General features: G+C 30.3%; 1 protein-coding gene across 1 annotated transcript; it reads right to left on the reverse strand.

The window, feature by feature from the left end:
• Nucleotides 1–880: 880 nt before the first annotated feature.
• Nucleotides 881–19,086, reverse strand: LOC132039186 (class V chitinase-like). Its single transcript, XM_059429726.1, has 4 exons — nt 18,858–19,086; nt 18,354–18,405; nt 4,120–4,718; nt 881–994 (listed from the first exon to the last, which is right to left on the reverse strand). Exons 1-4 carry the CDS (start codon nt 19,084–19,086, stop codon nt 966–968), a joined length of 909 nt encoding a protein of 302 aa, XP_059285709.1. The 3' UTR covers nt 881–965.
• Between the last annotated feature and the right edge of the window lie 238 nt (nt 19,087–19,324).

Here is a 19,324-nt window from a genome sequence, read left to right on the forward strand (position 1 = left end):
AATATGTAAGAAAAGTATTTATAGTCACTAGGCAAGGGGAGATTAAATAATCAAATGCACAAAATACTTAGGGAAAGGGTTCATCACAGGATAGTTATTTTACCTACTTTGATTATACCAATTTGAAATCTTTTATTTAACTTCCAATCCTTTGACTCCTATAACTTAATCTTAAACTTAGCAAACATATCACTGTACTTGATATGAAAATAATATGTCCTACCTCGAAAGACACAAATCTCATGTACTACATATTTGAAAGTTCCAAAAATTATAACCACAACGAATGAGATGCTAGTTACAAATTTTCTAACAAATCAAAATGAATGAACAAATTAAGTCTGAAACATATTATAGATGAATACAAAATAAAGACAAGGAAGGGTCTTCAATCAATTTCCATAAGGAAGCTTTAATGGGGTCATTATCTCAGTAATAGCTGGCCTTTTTTCGTTTGGATGATATACTCATCATTCATGATTTATCGTTGTCAATACTGAGGACCGAACATTTTAAAATATATTGGCCAAATCAGACTAAGATATGACAAATTAAACTTTTTTTGCAGCTAGAGATATAGGTCATATGCATCACAAAATTAAATGACATATATTATATAATTATGCCATCTATCCCAATTTGTTTGCTCTGAAAGCAATCAAGGATTAATTTGACCAATTATTGAAGTTAAAATCAACCTAGACTAATTCATTTATTAGATTTTAAATAGTTACGGAAACTACAAAAACTATTGTGAAATGCTGCAAAAAAAGAATTTTATGAAAACATGTAAATAATATTGAAAAAAAAAAGTGGCAAGTATTTTAAAAGAGATAAACAATATTAGTGGTGTAAATGAAATTGAGAACACGAATTTATTTATTTTATACATGGTTCAATATGTCACCTTATTATTTATTAATAGTATACTCGATAAAGACAATTATATTCCATCATTTCATAGCTTAAGATGAGGCTCCCCATGTTTGTGAAGCTGCAAGAGAAAGTGGTAGAACAATTAAATATATATTAAGTATACATAAAAAATGAATTAATTGTGAAAGTCCCTAAGATAATTCCAAAATAATTATATTGTTACTCTATTTGGTTTATCCTTATAAAACAAACGAATTTTTATTAATTTTTTTAATGAGTTTGTTTTGTGCATTTAAAATGAGGAATTAAATAAGTACACTCTTCTTTTAATTCTTTAGTCCTCCCTTACCCTCTCCCCCCCCCCCCCCCCCCCCCCCCCCCCCAGTATTAAGTTTTAAAATGACACACACACACCCTAGTGAAATCAAATAATTAGATTATCGCCTCATTTTATTACATGAACGCATTCTCCATTCTTCCAATGTTATTTTCGAGTAAACTATTTTCTGTCTTATCATAAACATTATTTATGAAAAAATAACAAGGAGGAGAAAAAGTCTGCACAATCCTTCTATTACTAGATGTTGGTGCCCGTGCAAAATAGGCCTAATATAGGCTAACGATAAACATAATATTAGTATGATTACAGTCATCCCCGAAAATAAAAAAAAATTAAAAAAAAAAGTTTCTTTGTATTTAAAGTTTTGTTAGTTGTTTTCTTTTACATTCTTAAAAAAAAAAAAAAGAAAAAGTTATCCATGGAAAACTAAATAATGAACAAAAAAATCAGTAGTATAATTAACTAAGAACAAATTTAATATTGATCTCTTACAGAAACAAAAAGACTTAATAAATTCTCGAAGTAACTTTTTTTGCACTGCAACGGAAGGGCGGCAAGCATGGTAATAACATGATATTGAAGAGAATACTACCAGATTGCATTTGGATCATCAGATTCATAATAAGTAAATGGAAAATAAAAAAAAGCAGATCATCATTTGGCATGATAAATTAATCAAGTTCGTCTAAAAGTAAATGGACTTTTTAATCCAATAAAGCTAAAATGAAGTGACTAATCTTTCATGCTCTTTGTTCTTCATTCATAATTACAATGAACAATTGAAAATAAGAATTTTATCATTTTTATCAACTTAGTGAAAATCTCCTTATGACCCTTCTTTTTACAAAATAAATATATTTTCTTTAAAATTTAATTTAAATTCTACTAAAGTTTACGTTATATAGTTACACATAAAATTAATTTTTTGACCCATATATTTTTCTTTTATTTCAAAATTTGTCAATGTATAATTCATTATATATTTCTCAAATTGCAATTATTTTATTCATCATTTTGTCATCTTTTCAATAAAATCCTACTGACATTAATATTTTAATATTAAATAAATATTATGTTCAAAATACGATTAATACCCAATTTTACACCTCCCATACTTATCTTCTTCCAAACTTTATTATATTAATGTTTCTTCACCATAGAAGTTTACATGGTGATTTATTAATACTTTTTAAAAATGACATTATAACTTTTTAAAAATGAAATTATTTTCCTCTTCGATCGAATAAAACCAAAGGTGATATTTAAGGTCGATTGATAAGCTTCTATCATTCTATTAATTTACAAGTGTAAAATAGTTCTTTGATTGTATGTAGATCTAGAAAATATTTGGCTTTTTTATTGTGTATCTTTTCACGGATTGATAATTATAAAATTAAATATTTTACATTTGTTTTTTGTTATAAAAATTATTTTGCTTTGTATATATAATGAAACAACGTGACATTTTTTCAACGTTTGATCCATAGATTCCCATATAAATTTTGAAAAAATTCTTGATTTTGTATTTGCAATTTTCAAAACATATTTCATGTTTTTTTTTAAAAGAATATGAAACATGACTTATACCCATAAGTTTTACAAATTTATTATTTGATCTCAATTTAACTTATTTTTTCTTTTAGGACGGTTAATCTCTTTTCACATGTGTGTAGAGAAGAATAAAAGGATAAACTAAAATTATCTTATTTTAAAATATAAATATTTTACATATATTTATTTTATTAAATATAACAAATAAATGACATGGCTAGTAAATACAAGCGAGTTAAATATCTAGATTAAGATGCCGTGCTTAATATAGAGAAAGAAATAAAATATTGTATGATTTACTGGTTTAAACTCTTTGAAGAAACGAATAATATGGGTCGCGTTTTTTTCTTTGCATAATAATTTGTTTCTTTCTTAATGAATTGATCAAAGATGTAGAATTAATTGGCATTATCGACTTAATGGGAATACGTTATGAATTACATGAATGTTATTTAATTTTTTAATATGAGGTCTACTTTTTTTTCCACATGAGTAGGAGGTGAACGACGATACCACCTCCAAACTCATGCTTCTATATAAGTTAAATTCAAAAGTACTTAAGTTCTTATTAACAATAAAAAAGAAGAAAAACTACTAATAACGTGCTCCAGAAAGTACCCAAAAAAAATGGACTTGGCTCCTCTCTAGTGGAGGATCCCTCCGGTTCATCCAATATAGTCTTGTATAACTAACACGTGCCCCATTATTTATTCAATGGATCAGATTTAATTTACTAACCAAAGGACATTAACTATGGTTACCAATAATTCTCTCTCCTCTCTCTTCCTCTTTCATTTTAGTGCCAGCAAAAGATATGTTCTCCTCCCAAATCTCAACAGAAAATAGAGCAAATAATACAACGATGCAAACATTAACATTTATTTTTGTAAACCAAATTTCATAAAGTAATATTCTTTCTCTAAAGTTTACCATGTATTAGGGAGAATCTCAATAGAGAAATGCTGAAATGAAAAGATTCCAAGAAAAGGAAAACCCAAGATTTTGCTTTTGGCCATCTGCAATTTACTTGTCCAGCCTTTCGGAGAGGATAAAGACGGTGTTTGTTTGGAGTGAAAAGAGAAGAGAGGAGAGAGAATTATTGGTAATCATAATTAATGTCCTTTAGTTAGTAAATTAAATCTGGTCCATTAAATAAATAATGGGCCACGTGCTAATTATAGAAGACTACATTGGAGGAACTGGAGGGATCTTCCTCTGGAGGAGAGCCAACTCCCAAAAAGACTAAAGAAAAGAAGGGGGAAAAAGTTCGCTCAACCTCTTTTACTACTCAAACATGCTTAAATATTTCTTCAGCTATAAAAATGATGAAAGAAAAAAGAAAAGCTACTAACCTGTTCGAGAAAGTACCCAATTTTGATCTTGTGCAATGTGCCATGCAAAGTAACCAAGCAATCCTCTACCTTTAACATAAGTAATCTTATTTCTAACACTTTGAGTATCATCATAACCAATCCAAGTATTTCCAGAGTAACAATAATCTCCAACAATGGTTGCATCATACACAGGCGTGGCGCGACTCTGCACTATATAATTTCGAATTTGGCTATAAGTCATCGTTCCATCACTGTTCGGACTAACACTTGATTTTCCTGAAGCAGGCGCCCTAAGGCCATGACTATTCGCGTTAACCAATTGCCATGCATAGCCATAAAATGGAATTCCAAGAACCAATTTTCGTGTTGGAACGCCAGCTTGAATCCATGCAGTAATTCCATCACTTCCACTAACATGGTTTACGGGGTCAAATAGTTGTGCATGTGAATTGGTTTGTGATGGTAACCGATTTGGTGCATAGAAGTCATATGCCATGAGGTTGATCCAGTCAAAGTTTCTTGCCATTGATTGAACTGGGTAGGTCAAACTGTTGACTCGTGGTGAATAGGAAACCGCCGCTGTGAGAAGCGATGCTGCTCCTCGGTCAATTTCTGCTCTGTATTGATTGATGGCGAGGCGCCATCATTCAAAAGGATACTGAAGATGCTAATTAAGTAAATAAATGCTACATTATTACCTAACACTTAATGTTGAAGTGGTTGGTCATACAATTCATTATGAAACTATACAAAGAAAGCACGTTTTGGATTCAAGTCTCGTCTAATCATTAGTGGCGGGGGAAGCTTATACTCAACATGTTCGATTAGAACCCAATAATTTTGTTACAAATCAAAGAGAAATAATGTGTGCGCACTCGCTAGGGAGGAGAAAGAGAGATTAAAATTTTAAAATTTAGTAGTAGTATTAAATTTTGACCTATAATTTCGAAAGTAAGGAACAAGAATTCATGAAGCCATCAAATTTAACTCCTAATAAATCCACCTCTGATTTTAACCATTATAAAAGATATTTTCAAATTATTTAGCAATGAAAAAGAATCAAACTCACACAGAAGGAGCATAATTACATAATTAAGTAAATAAAAATTTATTCTCTTATATTTTGAAAAAACGTTAAGTGATGTGGGAATACAGATGGGATCCAACATCTTAATCAGAGGTCTCGAGTTGTAGTCATTCGAATTGAGAACTTCAAATTTTCTTTTTAAATGGGTTTTATACAACGCGAATCTAGATTAGTCGAGCTAGGGAATATGTGATACTAGGTTATAAATCAAATTAAAGAAAAAAAGAACACAAGTACTACACAAGTACTTAAATGATCACACAATTCAATACTCTGTCCATCTCAATTTTTTTGTCTGGTTTTGACTTGACGCGGAATTTTAAAAAATAATTTCTTTTACAATAAGCTCTTTTGGCCACACTATTTTGGCCACAATAGCCCAAATGGGGTAAATTCATATGACTATTTAGGTCAAATTTAATAATTTATGTTTACTTAATGTCATTTCTATCTTTTCTTCTCAAAGTTTATCTTAATTTAAAATTGTACGAGGTTATGGTGGTTTTTACATAAGTGTGGCCAAATTTGGGTCAAATTGGTGTGGCAATTTAGCAACTCTCAATTTTTTAATATTGTGATTGTGGTTTTAAATTAAAGATATATATAATGTATTAAAATGTTCTTTAATCTTGTGGTCTTAAAGATACGTATAATGTGGAAAGTTAAAATGAAGGAGCTGCAAAAAGGAAAAAGAGATTTAAAAAAAAAAATAAACTAAAAAGGAAAGTACGACAAACAAATTGAAATCGAGAGTATTGTGAAGTTTGTCATGTACCAGAGCTGATTCTGGGTATTCCCAATCAAGATCAAGGCCATGAAATCCCAATTGCCTAGCTAATCTTATTGATGAATCAATAAAACTTTTCTTGAATTTGGTGTTCTAGCCATCACTCCATAGGCAGTTTTATCAGCTCTTCCTCCAGCTATGGACAAAAGTCTTCACAGAAGGATTTTTCCTTTGAACTGTACTTGTAAATTGCCTAAACGAATCTTGATCTTCCGGCTTAATGATTAACTGATTTGATTGAGAATTAAGATCAGCAAATGCACAAAATAAATGAGTGAAAAGTGTTGAATCAATGTTGTTTAAAGCTAATCCACTGTCCCTGAACCAGTATCCTCCCTTAATAACATTATTTTGGCCATTAGAGATAACAAGTTGCTGGAGGAAGAAAAATGAGAAGATAATTCTGAAAAGTTTGATGGAATTAGCCATTGGATGATAGCTAATTTAATATGTGACTTCGAGTTTAGATATTATATAAGTTTGAAGATTTGAGTTATAAGATTATTAATGTCTACAGGCGGCTTTTATTTCATTAACATCTAGTAGAAAGTAAGTGAATCTTGATATTTCTAAAATGGGAATTAGTCAAATAGCTGATATATTATCCAAATTATTTAATTTTGTGATCCGTTATATTCCTTTTTACATTCAAAAAAAATCTTGCTAGTAAATTGTTTTGTATTTACTTTTATCATTAACGGGGTATAGCATGAAAGATTTAAATTTATCCCTCAACCTTTGAATATGGGAATTATCCTAAGACTGGGTGCTTGTTAGGCGGTCAAGGCCAAAAAAGACTTTTCGAGAGTAATATTAGACTAAAATTTAACGAATGATAGAGTTATTCTATTTCGACTAGTACATAAACAAATTTAAATTTAACCTTTTCCGCATTAAAAACGATATTATGGTCTTTACACAAATAGTGGATTGGATTTAATATCTATTTTTTTCTAGGTAGTATATATAACTTATATACGGCTGATACATGTTATATACATATTATACATCCGCCAGTAATTTTTAGTTAAACAACTATTTAGTTTATTCTTCTTTCTTTTTACCTTTCGTTTGATTTTTCTTTCATGGTTTCTTGGAAAATGGATCATTTGTGGTGACTTAGCCTTATGTTTGACTACTTTATCACGTGGTGATGTAAATTTGAAAATTTTGTTGCCGGTCTTGCATGGTTTTTGTTGCCGGTCTTGCATGGTTTCTTGTAAAAATGGATCTTGGCGATAGATTTGGCAATTGCTTTGACTTTTAGAATTATGCTAACAATACATGCCAGTACGATGTACGAACTGAACATGTCTATGTACTTTAATTGATCAGTTTTTAAGGTTTGTAATTTAAAAATAACTTTTAAAAATATTCTAATTGTTATTATATATAGTAACATATACAAAATGTATTTTATGTACCATCGCTTTAGTTATAATTAAAAAATGGAGTTTAAAAATTAAAAACATATGATGGAATTAAGTCTTTGAGATAGAAAGAGTCGGACTTTTTTTCATTGTCATGGCAATGAAAGTTGTTCATCAATGTGAAAAAGAAAATTAGTAAGAATATGAGGAAAAATTAATATTTTGATTCTAGATTTTTTCTTTAAATTTTTTAATATCTTATATGTATACCGACAAATTGATTTCCATTTCAATTAACTAACTGTTCAGATCCAAACATAAGAATCATTGTTGTATATATTGGAATTTTTAAAAGCAAAACTAATAAAATATTTTTATTAAATTAATTAAAAAATATATTATAATTTTTTATATTAACAATTGTAGATTAAAAAAATTGTTACAAAGAAATAAAAATTAGAAAGATATATGTTATATAAGTAAATCACCAAATTTTAATTCCGAAATGAAAATATAAAGTAATACATTTTATAAATGTAAATAAACAATAATCAAAGATCGCAAAGGAGAGTAAAATAAGTAAAGTATTAACAAAGAAGAAAAACGGGGATAAAAGTCACTTCCTCCTTTCACTTTTACTTGTCCAGGTTAACATGTCAAGAAAAAGAAATTTTTCTTCTTCTTATTTTACCCTTCACATTAATTACTCATTTTTCAAATTATTTTCTGAGGCTATTGAGACTATGCACCAATAAATATTATGAATATATACATTCATTTATTAATTCTTAAAGAATGTGAAAAGTCAAAAGTGAACAAGTTATGTGTAGGATAATTAAAATTAAAGAGAATAAATACTCAGTATTATGACATATGTCCAAGTGGGATAAAAAAGTAGATGGTTAAAGTGTATAATTTACATAACTTTGTACAAATTTGTATTGCTATTGTTCGTCCTCTCTTCACGTTTAAAGTATTGACAAAGAAGAAAAATGGGGATAAAAGTCACTCCCTCCGTTTACTTTTACTTGTCAATGTTAACATATCAAAAGAAAGAAATTTTTGTTCTTATTATTAATTTTACCTTTCACATTAATTACTCATTTTCAAAGGCTGTTGAGACTTACACCAATAAATATGAATATTATGGTAAAATATATACTCCCTCCGTCCCATTGTCACTTTTCCTTTACATGCTCCTTAAGAAATCATAAATAAACGATGTATTTTACTATCTTATCCCTATGTCTCTCCAATAAATACATTCTAATCAAAATTGACTATTTTCAAGAGTATTTATTAGGGAAAATACATAAATTCCCCCCCCCCCTCCCCTCTCCCCCAACGTATACTCAGATTAATTATGACGCACCTAACCTTTGCGGGCTACCTATTATCCGCTTGGCCTTATTTTTCTGTATTTTTGTATCCTTTTTCGGCGGACGTGGCACAAAAAAAAAATTGATGCCCAGTTGCACACTCTCTGCCACATTGGCGCTACGTCACTGCCAAGTCGTCTTCTTCTTCTTCATTTCAAGAAATCAATCAACCCATTTTCCTCCATTAACACATACACATTCAATTCAATTTCATCATTAATCATAAAAACCTTATTTTCAAGAAATCAACTAACCCATATTTTTTCTCCATTAACACACACACATTCAACCCATTTTCTTTCTCCATTAACACACACACCTTCAACCCATTTCTTGTTGCCGAACTTGTTGAACACTGGAAACCTAGGAATTGAACTGACAAGCCAATACTGCTTTGTTAGTTTATTACTTTTCCCTCTTTCTTTTGTTTTGCATTGTTTAGAGAGAAATTGTGTTAATATGTCTTTGATTAATTATAAGTAAGGCAGGGTGGTGCGGCTTTCTGAGGGTAAAGATCCAATCTTTTCTAACTGCTAAGCTAACTGATTGATGCCAGCCTTTTTTTTTTTCGAATGATAGGATTGGTTTAGGTGTTGTTTTAATTGCAACTTTCAGAACAGGGTACAATTGGAATAGTAGTTCAATTATTAAGTTTCTTAAAAATTGGTATTTTTTTTAAGCAATTACACATCTCTCCATTTATTTCCATTTTTCCTTCTTGACTTTGCTTTATGACTAAATGTTTGAAGGTTTGATGACTTGGCTAGTTCATCCACACATACAAGATAATATCTATATACAAAATATAATGTATGTGTATAACATAATAAAATCATACGAATGTATATAAAATTGTTATATAGGTATAATCAAATTATGAGTTATATCTAATGTGTGTATAATAAGGTGAAATTTATATGAATATTATTCTATGTATAAAATTTTTATTATACTATATCTATGAAAAATCAATTATTAGTATACTTGTATTCAATATCGGTAGTGTTAAATGAAAATTGATTTATTTTTGAAATGAAAGAAGTTGAGAATAAGAAGGAAGTAGAAAAGAAGAAAAAAACGACGAAAAAAATCTTGCGTATAAGGAGGAAGTATGAAATTGCATAAAGCTCTACTATGAACAACAAATAGGTATTGGAGTTATTCACGTATGGGTTACCTTATATATAAAATTTGATTTACTATAAAAATAACTTGTCATGTAATGTTTAATAACATTTAGATTGAAGAGTATGTAAATGATAATATTATCGACTTATGTTTTTTTCCCAAAAAAAAAAATTATATTCATGTATTTTCTAAAAAAAAAAAAAAAAAATTAAATTCGGTAAGGGTGAGATGGGCAAGATTTAACACGAATTTTATCTAAAAAAAGTTTTGTAAAAACAAGTAAAAATCGAATTATATTTTTAGTCCAATTTTTCGATTTTCGGTGTTTATGCCCACCCCTAAAAATGCTAACGATTGATGCCAAATTTTTTTTGAAATTTCGAATGATAAGATTGATAGGTAGTGTATACATGGGTTGGTTCGGGTTTTAAAAGACCAAACCAAACCAATTGCATCGGGTTTTTAAATCTATAAAACCAAACCAAACCAACAAAAGTCGGGTTTTAATCGGGTTTTCTCGGTTTTTTTGGGTTGCTCGGGTTTTTCGGGTTTTTTCCGTAAAGTCTTCCGACAAAACATATAACTTATACTTCAAATATTTCTTTAGTCCTAGTAAGATAAAACGATCTAATTAAGATATTTATTAAGAAAATAACACAAAACGTGATGAGAGATGACATTGTATTAAAATATTCAACGAAAAAAATTAATGAAATTGCATAAAATAAAATTATCATATATCTAGAAGTACTAAGTCATGCTACAATAAATACAACTAATTTATAAGGCATGTAAAAAATGATCATAATCTAAAAGTATTAAGTATGCTAAAATAAGTGATATACTAAGTATTAATTACATGACTAAATATTAAAGAAAAAAATAAAATTAAGTTATGCATTTTCACTTTCTAAACTAATATAAAACTAAAGAATAGATATCAAAATTATTGTCATTCCGGTGTTAGATATGAATTTCTTTTGTTAGCATTAGTATTGATTTGATTTTGTTGAGTTTTATTTGAGTTACTTAATATCATTTTTATTAAACCATTCAAAAGTCTAATTCCAAGCTTGAAATGTGTGTGTGATAATGAAGAAAGAAAATTGGTTAAATGTGTGTGTGTTAATGAAAGAAGAAAATGGGTTGAATGTGTGTATGTTAATGGAGGTTGATTTCTTGAAAATAAACTTTTTATGATTGATGATGTAATTGAATTGAATGTGTGTGTGTTAAGGGAGGAAAATGGGTTGATTGATTTCTTGAAATGATAAAGAATAAGAAGAAGAAGAGGAAGAAGAAGAAGACGACGACGACGACGACGGCAGCGACCGCTGTATGAGTGTTGCATACTGTCAATCGGGCATCAAATTTTTTTATACAAAGATGTACTAAAAAAGGGTACAAAAATATAGAAAAAAATAAGGCCGGGGAGTAATAGGTTACGATGACATAAAGTTGGGTGCGTCATAATTAATCCGAGATAAATTCAACGTTGGGGGGGGGGTATTTATGTATTTTCCCGATTATTAAGGGTGAGATGAGAAAGATTTAATTAATTTTATCTTAGTTTTGTAAATGAACAAGTAATTTGGACATATATTTTTAGTAATGTTGAGTACTTCATTTATGAACAAGTAAAAATACACGAAGGAAATAAATATGTGCCGGAGAATTAAAATTGAAGTGCATACGTGTATACATGAGGAGAGAATAAATATTCAGTACTATGACATATGTCCACGTGGGATAAAAAAGTAGTTTAGTAATGTGGCTAAGTAATATGGGAAGGGAGTAAATTTATTAATTTAAAAAAAGAAAAGTCAAAAGTCAATAAGTATAAGTGTACGGAGTAAATAAATGTGTCGGAGAGTTAAATTTGAAGTGCATACGTGTATACATGAGAAGAGATAAATATTCAGTACTATGACATATATTCATGTAGGATAAAAAAGTAGTTGATTAAAATGTACAATTTATATAATTTGTGGTACAAATTTGTATTGCTGTGTTAGTCCTCTCTTCACACTTATATACATTAGAAAAGAAAATATAGACTAGAGAATAAAGGAAAATCATGAAAATTTTTCGCTTTTTTTTTTTTTTTTTTTGAATTTTTTTTGCACTTGGATATCAACATTTGATCATCAAAAATTTAAGGTCATCGAAAAACCTTTTTTTCATCTTTAAAGTTTGTTCCATTTAAACACTTCGTGGGTCATTTCCACTTTTTTAATTTTCGAGCAAAACCAACACCAAAGGGGCGCCACCTCATTGCACATCCAACCGGCACCAAAAGCCCTAATTTTTAATGGTTAAAACTCCACGAATTTATAAATTAGTGAATTTACAATTAAAATGAGTTGACACAATTTAATTGAGTTGGCACAATTTAAATGAGTCTTTATTTCACTTTCCACATAGGAGACACCCAAATGGTGCAAAAAGTAAAAGTTTTTTGAGAAAAATATTTTTAAGTGAAAGAAGTATGGGTTTGGCCAAAATTTAAATACAACTTGAAGTTATATTTAAAAAACACCCAATATCTTATTTTTCATTTTCACTATACTTAAACGATCAAATATTCTTTATAAAATTTATAATCAAACACAACTTCAACTTCAAAATTCCAAAAAGTTAAAAAATATTTAATTTTCATGGCCAAACGCCTACTAAGTATCAGTTTATTTTTTGACCAAGGCTCTATGAGGTGGTGCTCTATAGGATAGAAGAAAAGATGTACTAGGGGTCTAAAGTCTAAACTAACGTGGAGTAATAGGTTATGATGACATACGTTGCCAAGTCCAATTTCACTATTTGACTAAATTCAACAGCAGCCCCATGTGATCAGTTTGACGATAATACGGAAGGATGTGATAGAATGGATGGATCGCTAAATTTCAGAGGGCAATTTGCAGGATTGTCCTTCGCTGGATACAATGGATGGATCTTTAATTTTTACCCCTTAAAATGATGGCTTTAACTTTTGCTCTTTAGGCAGAATTTTTGCCTCATAAGCAGAATTTATATATGGACAGAATTTGCAAATTTTTACCTATGCAAATTCTGTCTTAAGGCTCAAATTGCATGGGCATAATTTTACCTTAAGGCAGAATTTTACAACTTATGCCTTGAGTTCTTTTTTTTTAACTGAGGTGGGGTTCGAACCCACAACCTCAGGGTATAAGGCGAATGACAAAACTTAAAGATCATCAATTTGAAGGACAAAAATTAAAGATCACCCCAAATGATGGGCAATCCGCGCAAAAAGAAAAAAAAGAATTTTAGATATTGAAATTTAAATTTGGATTAGTCAGATTAGTGAATTAGGATATTAAAATGTGAATCAGAATCAGTAAATTTCGGATATTAGAACACAAATCTAAATTAATCGAATAAAAAAATTTAGATCATTAGACTGTGAATTTAAATTAGTCAAATCAGTAAATTACGGATATCAGAACGCAAACCTATGTTTAGCCTATTTGTCCAAGCTTATTTTTCCCCAAAAGTGTTTATTTTAAAAAAGCAAGGTGTTTGGTCAAGCTTTTGGGAGAAAATAAGGGCTTGTGGGAAGTAGCAGAAACTATTTTTTGGAAGCTAAAAAAATAGCTTCTTCCCAAAAGTATTTTTTTTTAAAAGCGTTTTTGAGAAAAATACATTTAGAAACACTTTCAAAAAGCTTGGCCAAACACTAATTGTCATTCAAAAGTGTTTTCTAAAATTAATTGACCAGATACAAATTGCTTTTCGCCAAAAATAATTTTTTGAAAAACACTTTTCAAAATAAGTTGATTTTAGAAGTTTGGCCAAACACCTGATTAATTTGTATTAGTTTTGATTCTTTTTTATTTTACTCAAAGATCTTTAAGTTTTTGCTCACTATAATATTATATTATTACTTGAAATACAATGGTTATAATCATTTTATAGAGGGAGGGGATAAAAGAAAAGGAGAGATACATAAGATTACAGCAGATATTTCTGGGCTAGAGTTAAGCTGAAGCGGTCATTCGCACAAACGTCCTTATTCGGGGTGGTCTTCAATTTCTGTCCCTCAAATTGTTAGTCTTTAATTTTTGTCTTTCAGCACTTTAAAACATTCCTGAGATTCTGTGTTTGAACCTCACCAGAATATAAAAATAAATAAATTGTAAGGCAGAATTTTATAGCAAATTAGGCCTATTCAGGACCTAACTTCTGTAGAATCCCAGTAGAATAAAAAATAAAAAATCCTGCCTTGCGCCTTAAGGCATAACTAAATTCTCCCTTATAAGGCAGAATTTTTACGAAGCCTTACCTTGCCAAATAGTTTTTTTTTTTTACTGAGCAGTGATTCGAACTCAGAATCTCAAAATATTTTCGATCACTTTTTTAAGCAAAAGATAAAAATTAAAGACCAGCAATTTGAGGACCAAAAATTAAAAACAAGCGCCTTTCAAGGCCAATCCGGGCAAAAAAAAAAAAAATCAACCTGATGCACCTTTAAGGCCCATTAGAATTTTTGGACTGATCCAGATATTTCACGATAATGGGCTTAGGTGTGTACTATATATATAGAAATTTTTACGTGTTATAGCTACTTCTAAGACATAATTAGTGATAATAACTATCTTTTATTTTAATTACTAATAATAGCTAAATACTTTTCTAATTTAACTATTATAGCTACACGAATTTTTGAATTACCATTTCACAAATATACCTAAAAATTAGCACCCCCAATCCCATATCCCCTTTTAATGGTAACAATATTAATCACTTAATATACATTACCATTCTCTCTCCTTTTTCATAACTTCTTAACTTTTATGATCGTCTTCTTCCTCTCTTCACCTTTCTGCAAAAATTTCACTTCCATTCTCACCAATCAAGAAGATTCGTCGTATTCTTTCTTTTTTTTTTTTTTCAAAAAAAGGAAAAAGAAAATTAAAACTTACGTTCTATCTCATCTCCTTTGTTTCGTGAAATTTTCGCTATTTGTGTTATTATTCTTCCACAAAATCAACTTCGTGGAAGTGATTGTTTTTGCTTTAACGCCATGGTGGTGGTTATGGCAGCACACACAGAGAAGGGGAGAGAGAAAGTTTTTTAGGGTTTTGAGAAGACGAAAAATATATGTATTTGTGTATGTTCTATGATATAACTACCAATTGTTGTGGTTGGTGGTGTATTTTTGTAAGATTTTCTATATATTTGTGTATTTTGTTCAAATTGATTCCATCAGGATCTAGTTTTAAATACACGGGTGACGCAAATATATGGTAAGTTTCTATATATTTATGTATTTTGTTCAAATTAATCCCATCAAATACATGGGTGATGCAAATTGTTATTCACACAAATACATGAGATTTAATTTAAAATACATGGGGTTTGATTCGAAACTTCAAATACATTAGTTATGCTATCAAATACATGGGTAAATAAAAACGAAATCAATATTGAAAACTTCAAATACATTACCACTAAATACATGGGTGATGCAAATTGTTACTCACACAAATACATGATATTTAATATAAAATACATGGAGTTTGATTGGAAACGTCAAATACATTAGTTATGCTATCAAATACATGGGTAAATAAAAAACGAAATCAATATTGAAAACTTCAAATACATTAGCTGTTGATTGTTCGTGTTTGTTTTGTCAATGTATTTTCAGAGGTGTTGAAGATTTAATTTGAAATTTGAATTTTTACGTTTGAATGTTGAAAAATGCATGGAAGAAGAGAAACGTGTAAGGAAAGGGAATATTACGGGAGATTTTGCGGGAAAAGAAGGTAAAAAATATCTTAATTACTCATTTAATACCACAACCTTATTGATGGGTAAAATAAAGGAGCCTTGTTCTTTTTTTTTTACGCATGCCAGAGCAGTATTTGCAGGCAACAAATACATGCGAAAACATACACAAATCAGTGATTTTTAGCTACGAATGGAAATATTAAAAAGTTAGCTACAAATGGTAGGTAAAGCTTTACAAGGTAGTCATTTGAGAAATTTTACCATATATATATATATATATATATATATATACACACTTATTATAATTCTAACCTTATTTCAATTCCCTCTCAAATATAAACCCCTTGGGTTCTCTTTTCCACCCCAAACCGAGTTAATCAACAACACTATTGCGTTTAAAATTAAACACTAATCTTAGTGAATTAATGTTTCCAATTCTTAGTTTATTTTTTACTTCCCCTACCACAACAACAACATATTTGGTACAATCCCACAAAGTGAGGTCTGGAGAGGATAGAGTGTACGCAGACCTTACCCTTGATAGAGAGGATGGTTTTTACTGCCCTGTTGGACCTAAAATAAGTGTTGTTTGAGCAAAATAGAAATTGTCCCAAAATAAGTGCCTTTTATAGCAAAATGAAATGTTCCCAAATTAATTGTCGCTTTAGGAATTCAAGACAAAAATTAGTAACTGCTTTCAACAATATCCTTATATTAAAGAAGTACTTCAATAGTGCTCAGTTCTCAAGAAACATCTGATAAATAGGGGCAACTTAGTAAAAAATGACATTTATTTATTATTTTTCTTAATGGGTTGTGAAATGAGCTAAACCGACACTTATTTGGGACGGAGGGAGTAATTTTTATTTTTCGAACTTTGTGATATTTTCTGTTGCATTAATTAATTGTTCCTCCTTCTTGTTTGACAATGGGGGAGTGTAGAATATGAGACAAAGACTTGTATTTTCTTGATTTCATGATATGAACTATGTGTTTTGTTAGGATTTCACGGTCGATGATTTGTAGGAACATGATTCTTTGTGACCTAAAGGTTTTGTTCAAGGATTTGTGTCAAATTGGAATATTGAGATCTTTGTGGTGTTCCTTTTTGAGCTTCATATGTTAAATACATTTAATTTTAGAGGTTGATTTGAGTTTTAGTCCGTATGCTTCCAGCGAGATGATAATAGTAATAGTCACCGGAAGGTAATGTGAAAATAGTACCATAGGAATCATAGAAATCAATTAACTTTGGCACCTTATAATTTCAAAAACATAAATCAATCAACGTTGGTACCTTAACAGTGGCGGAGCCAGGATTTTCACTAAGGGGATTCAAAATATAAAAAAGTCAACATACGAAGAAGCTAAAGGGTGTTCAACATCTATTACATATGCATAAAAAATAATTTTAACCATGTATAAAATAGTAACATAGGTTTTTTTCCGAAAGGGGGTTCAATCAACTTTGGCACCTTATAATTTCAAAAACAGAAATCAATCAACGTTGTACCTTAACCATTGTAGCCTGTTGGATAACCATTTCCCTGCACCCGCAGGATCAGTTCTCCACCAGTGATTTGCTATACTGAAGCTTAAGTTTGGACAGACTTCCAATTTTCTTTCCGTTCTAGCCCATTCCACGTGCCACCTTCTCTATAGAGACTTAGATGCTTGGGATTTCCTATGCAGACATTCCAAAATTTAATTATCCTAAGGTTAAGCGGATGATGTAGACTTTTAATCAAACAGAGGAAATATAAGCAATATCAATTTGTTGGGACTTGGGATTAAGGCTTAGTTATTGTTCTTTATGCTCATAAGAGGTTCGCTGTTAGGAGTCTTTTGGTCTCTTGAGACTTCTGATCAGTTTTATAATAACTGTTGGATTTAGAAAACCTCCAATGCTAAAGAATTATTGCCTTAGAGCCTGAATTCTTTACTGGTGTTGAAAATAAATGGTTCGAGGAGAATAGACAAGATATAGAAATTGAGGCGTAGTTGATTTTAGTTAATTGATTGATCAGCGATAAATGTCCTTTGGTGATACGTAGGAACAAGCTAAATAATGTGCATATATAAGAACTATATATGAAGGAACTATAAGAGAAAACATACAAAAGCATTACAATACTGCCAACCTAATGCATGCTGGTTTGTTGTTCAAGGATACATATCCTGCATCCGGTACTCCCATTTAGACCATCGTTTGAAGTTGTAGAAGAAAATGAACAACCCCATAAAAATTGCACCACCCACTTGGTTTAAAATTGTCCGGAAGGTCTCACACAAATTTACTCGAAAATAAATGCATACAAAATAAAAGTTAAGGATTTGTATAAGCAATATTAATATGTTGGGAATAAGGCCTAGTTATTGTTATTTATGTTTGCTGTTTGTTAGGAGCTTTTTAGTCGATTAGAGACTTTTGATCAGTGTTGTCACTGTTATGATAACTGTTCGATTTAGAGATCATCTAATGCTAAAGAATCATTACCTTAGAGCCGAAATTCTTTACTAGTGTTGAAAATAAATGGTTTGAAGAGAGTAGACAAGATATAGAGAATATCATATGACCGACCCAAACATGCATGAAATTGAGGCGTAGTTGGTTGAAAATAAATGGTTTGAAGAGAGTAGACAAGATATAGAGAATATCATATGACCGACCCAAACATGCATGAAGAGAGTAGACAAGATATAGAGAATATCATATCACTGTGAAAAAATGATGCAGAAAATGCAGAAACTGTGCAAAAATGATGCAGAAACTGTGCAGAAATGATGCAGAAAATGCAGAAACTGTACAAAAATGAGTGCAGAAACTGAAACTAAGATTTGTAGAAACACACACACAATAACATACCATAAGAAAAGTTCAAAATACATGATTAGCATTCATATATAATATTTACATTTGCATCCTCATGCTCTTCTCCGTCACATATCAAGTTTATAGAGCCGAGGCATCAAAATATAATACAACCATTAAACCTTTTGAAGATAGTCAATTTAGCAAAAACTATCAACCCATGGCCAGCCCGTACAATCATATTATATACTTGGAAACCTATCATTGACAACCATCCACACATATAACATTGACATCTGCATTCTCATGGTCGTCCCGACCATATATCAAGTTTATAGAGCTGAGGCTTCAAAAACAGATACAATCATTAACCCTTTTTAAGGTCGTCAATTTAGCAAAAACTATCAACCCATGGCCAGCCCTTACAATCATATTCATATACTTGGAAACATGTCATTGACAATCATCCACACTATATTTTGATGTTGAAGTTCACCCATTCGTAAGAACAAATCCATTTTTCTAACATCAGAAGTAAGCCCCATTGATGCTTTGATTTGTTGATCTGGACTATACAACTCTTGATAAGCAGGGGATGAAAGGATATATAAAACTTTTCCACGAATTTCAGATTCATCACGCGCCCCAAACATGTCAATTAAAGAACCCATTGTTTTGCCGTGATTTGTCGTAAATTCCTTCATAACATCAACTAAATCCTTTAAAGCTATCTCGCTAACATCTTCAACAGTTCTTTTTTTTTTTTATTTTGCTTTTCTCCTTATCATTGACATTGGAAGAGGAGCTTCTAGTATTTTTACCTTATTGTTGGTTTTGTTGGTGTTCGGGATTTCTACTTTCAGAAGCTCTATCTGCACTTTGAGAAGCTCTACTAGGTCCATGAGCATT

The sequence above is a fragment of the Lycium ferocissimum genome, chromosome 12 (assembly GCF_029784015.1).
Source record: "Lycium ferocissimum isolate CSIRO_LF1 chromosome 12, AGI_CSIRO_Lferr_CH_V1, whole genome shotgun sequence".
Classification (NCBI taxonomy): Eukaryota; Viridiplantae; Streptophyta; class Magnoliopsida; order Solanales; family Solanaceae; genus Lycium; species Lycium ferocissimum.

Bases quoted from the DNA above. Each gene is read 5' to 3' on its own strand.
- LOC132039186 (XM_059429726.1), bottom strand. From the start codon at position 19,086: ATGGGTTCTTTAATTGACATGTTTGGGGCGCGTGATGAATCTGAAATT. The intron at 18,406-18,857 runs GTATATGAATAT...ATTTTTGTACAG, and splicing joins TGTCAATGACATGTTTCCAA to TTTCTGCATTTTCTGCATCA. The intron at 4,719-18,353 runs GTTTCTGCATTT...CAATCAATACAG, and splicing joins TTCTGCATCATTTTTGCACA to AGCAGAAATTGACCGAGGAG.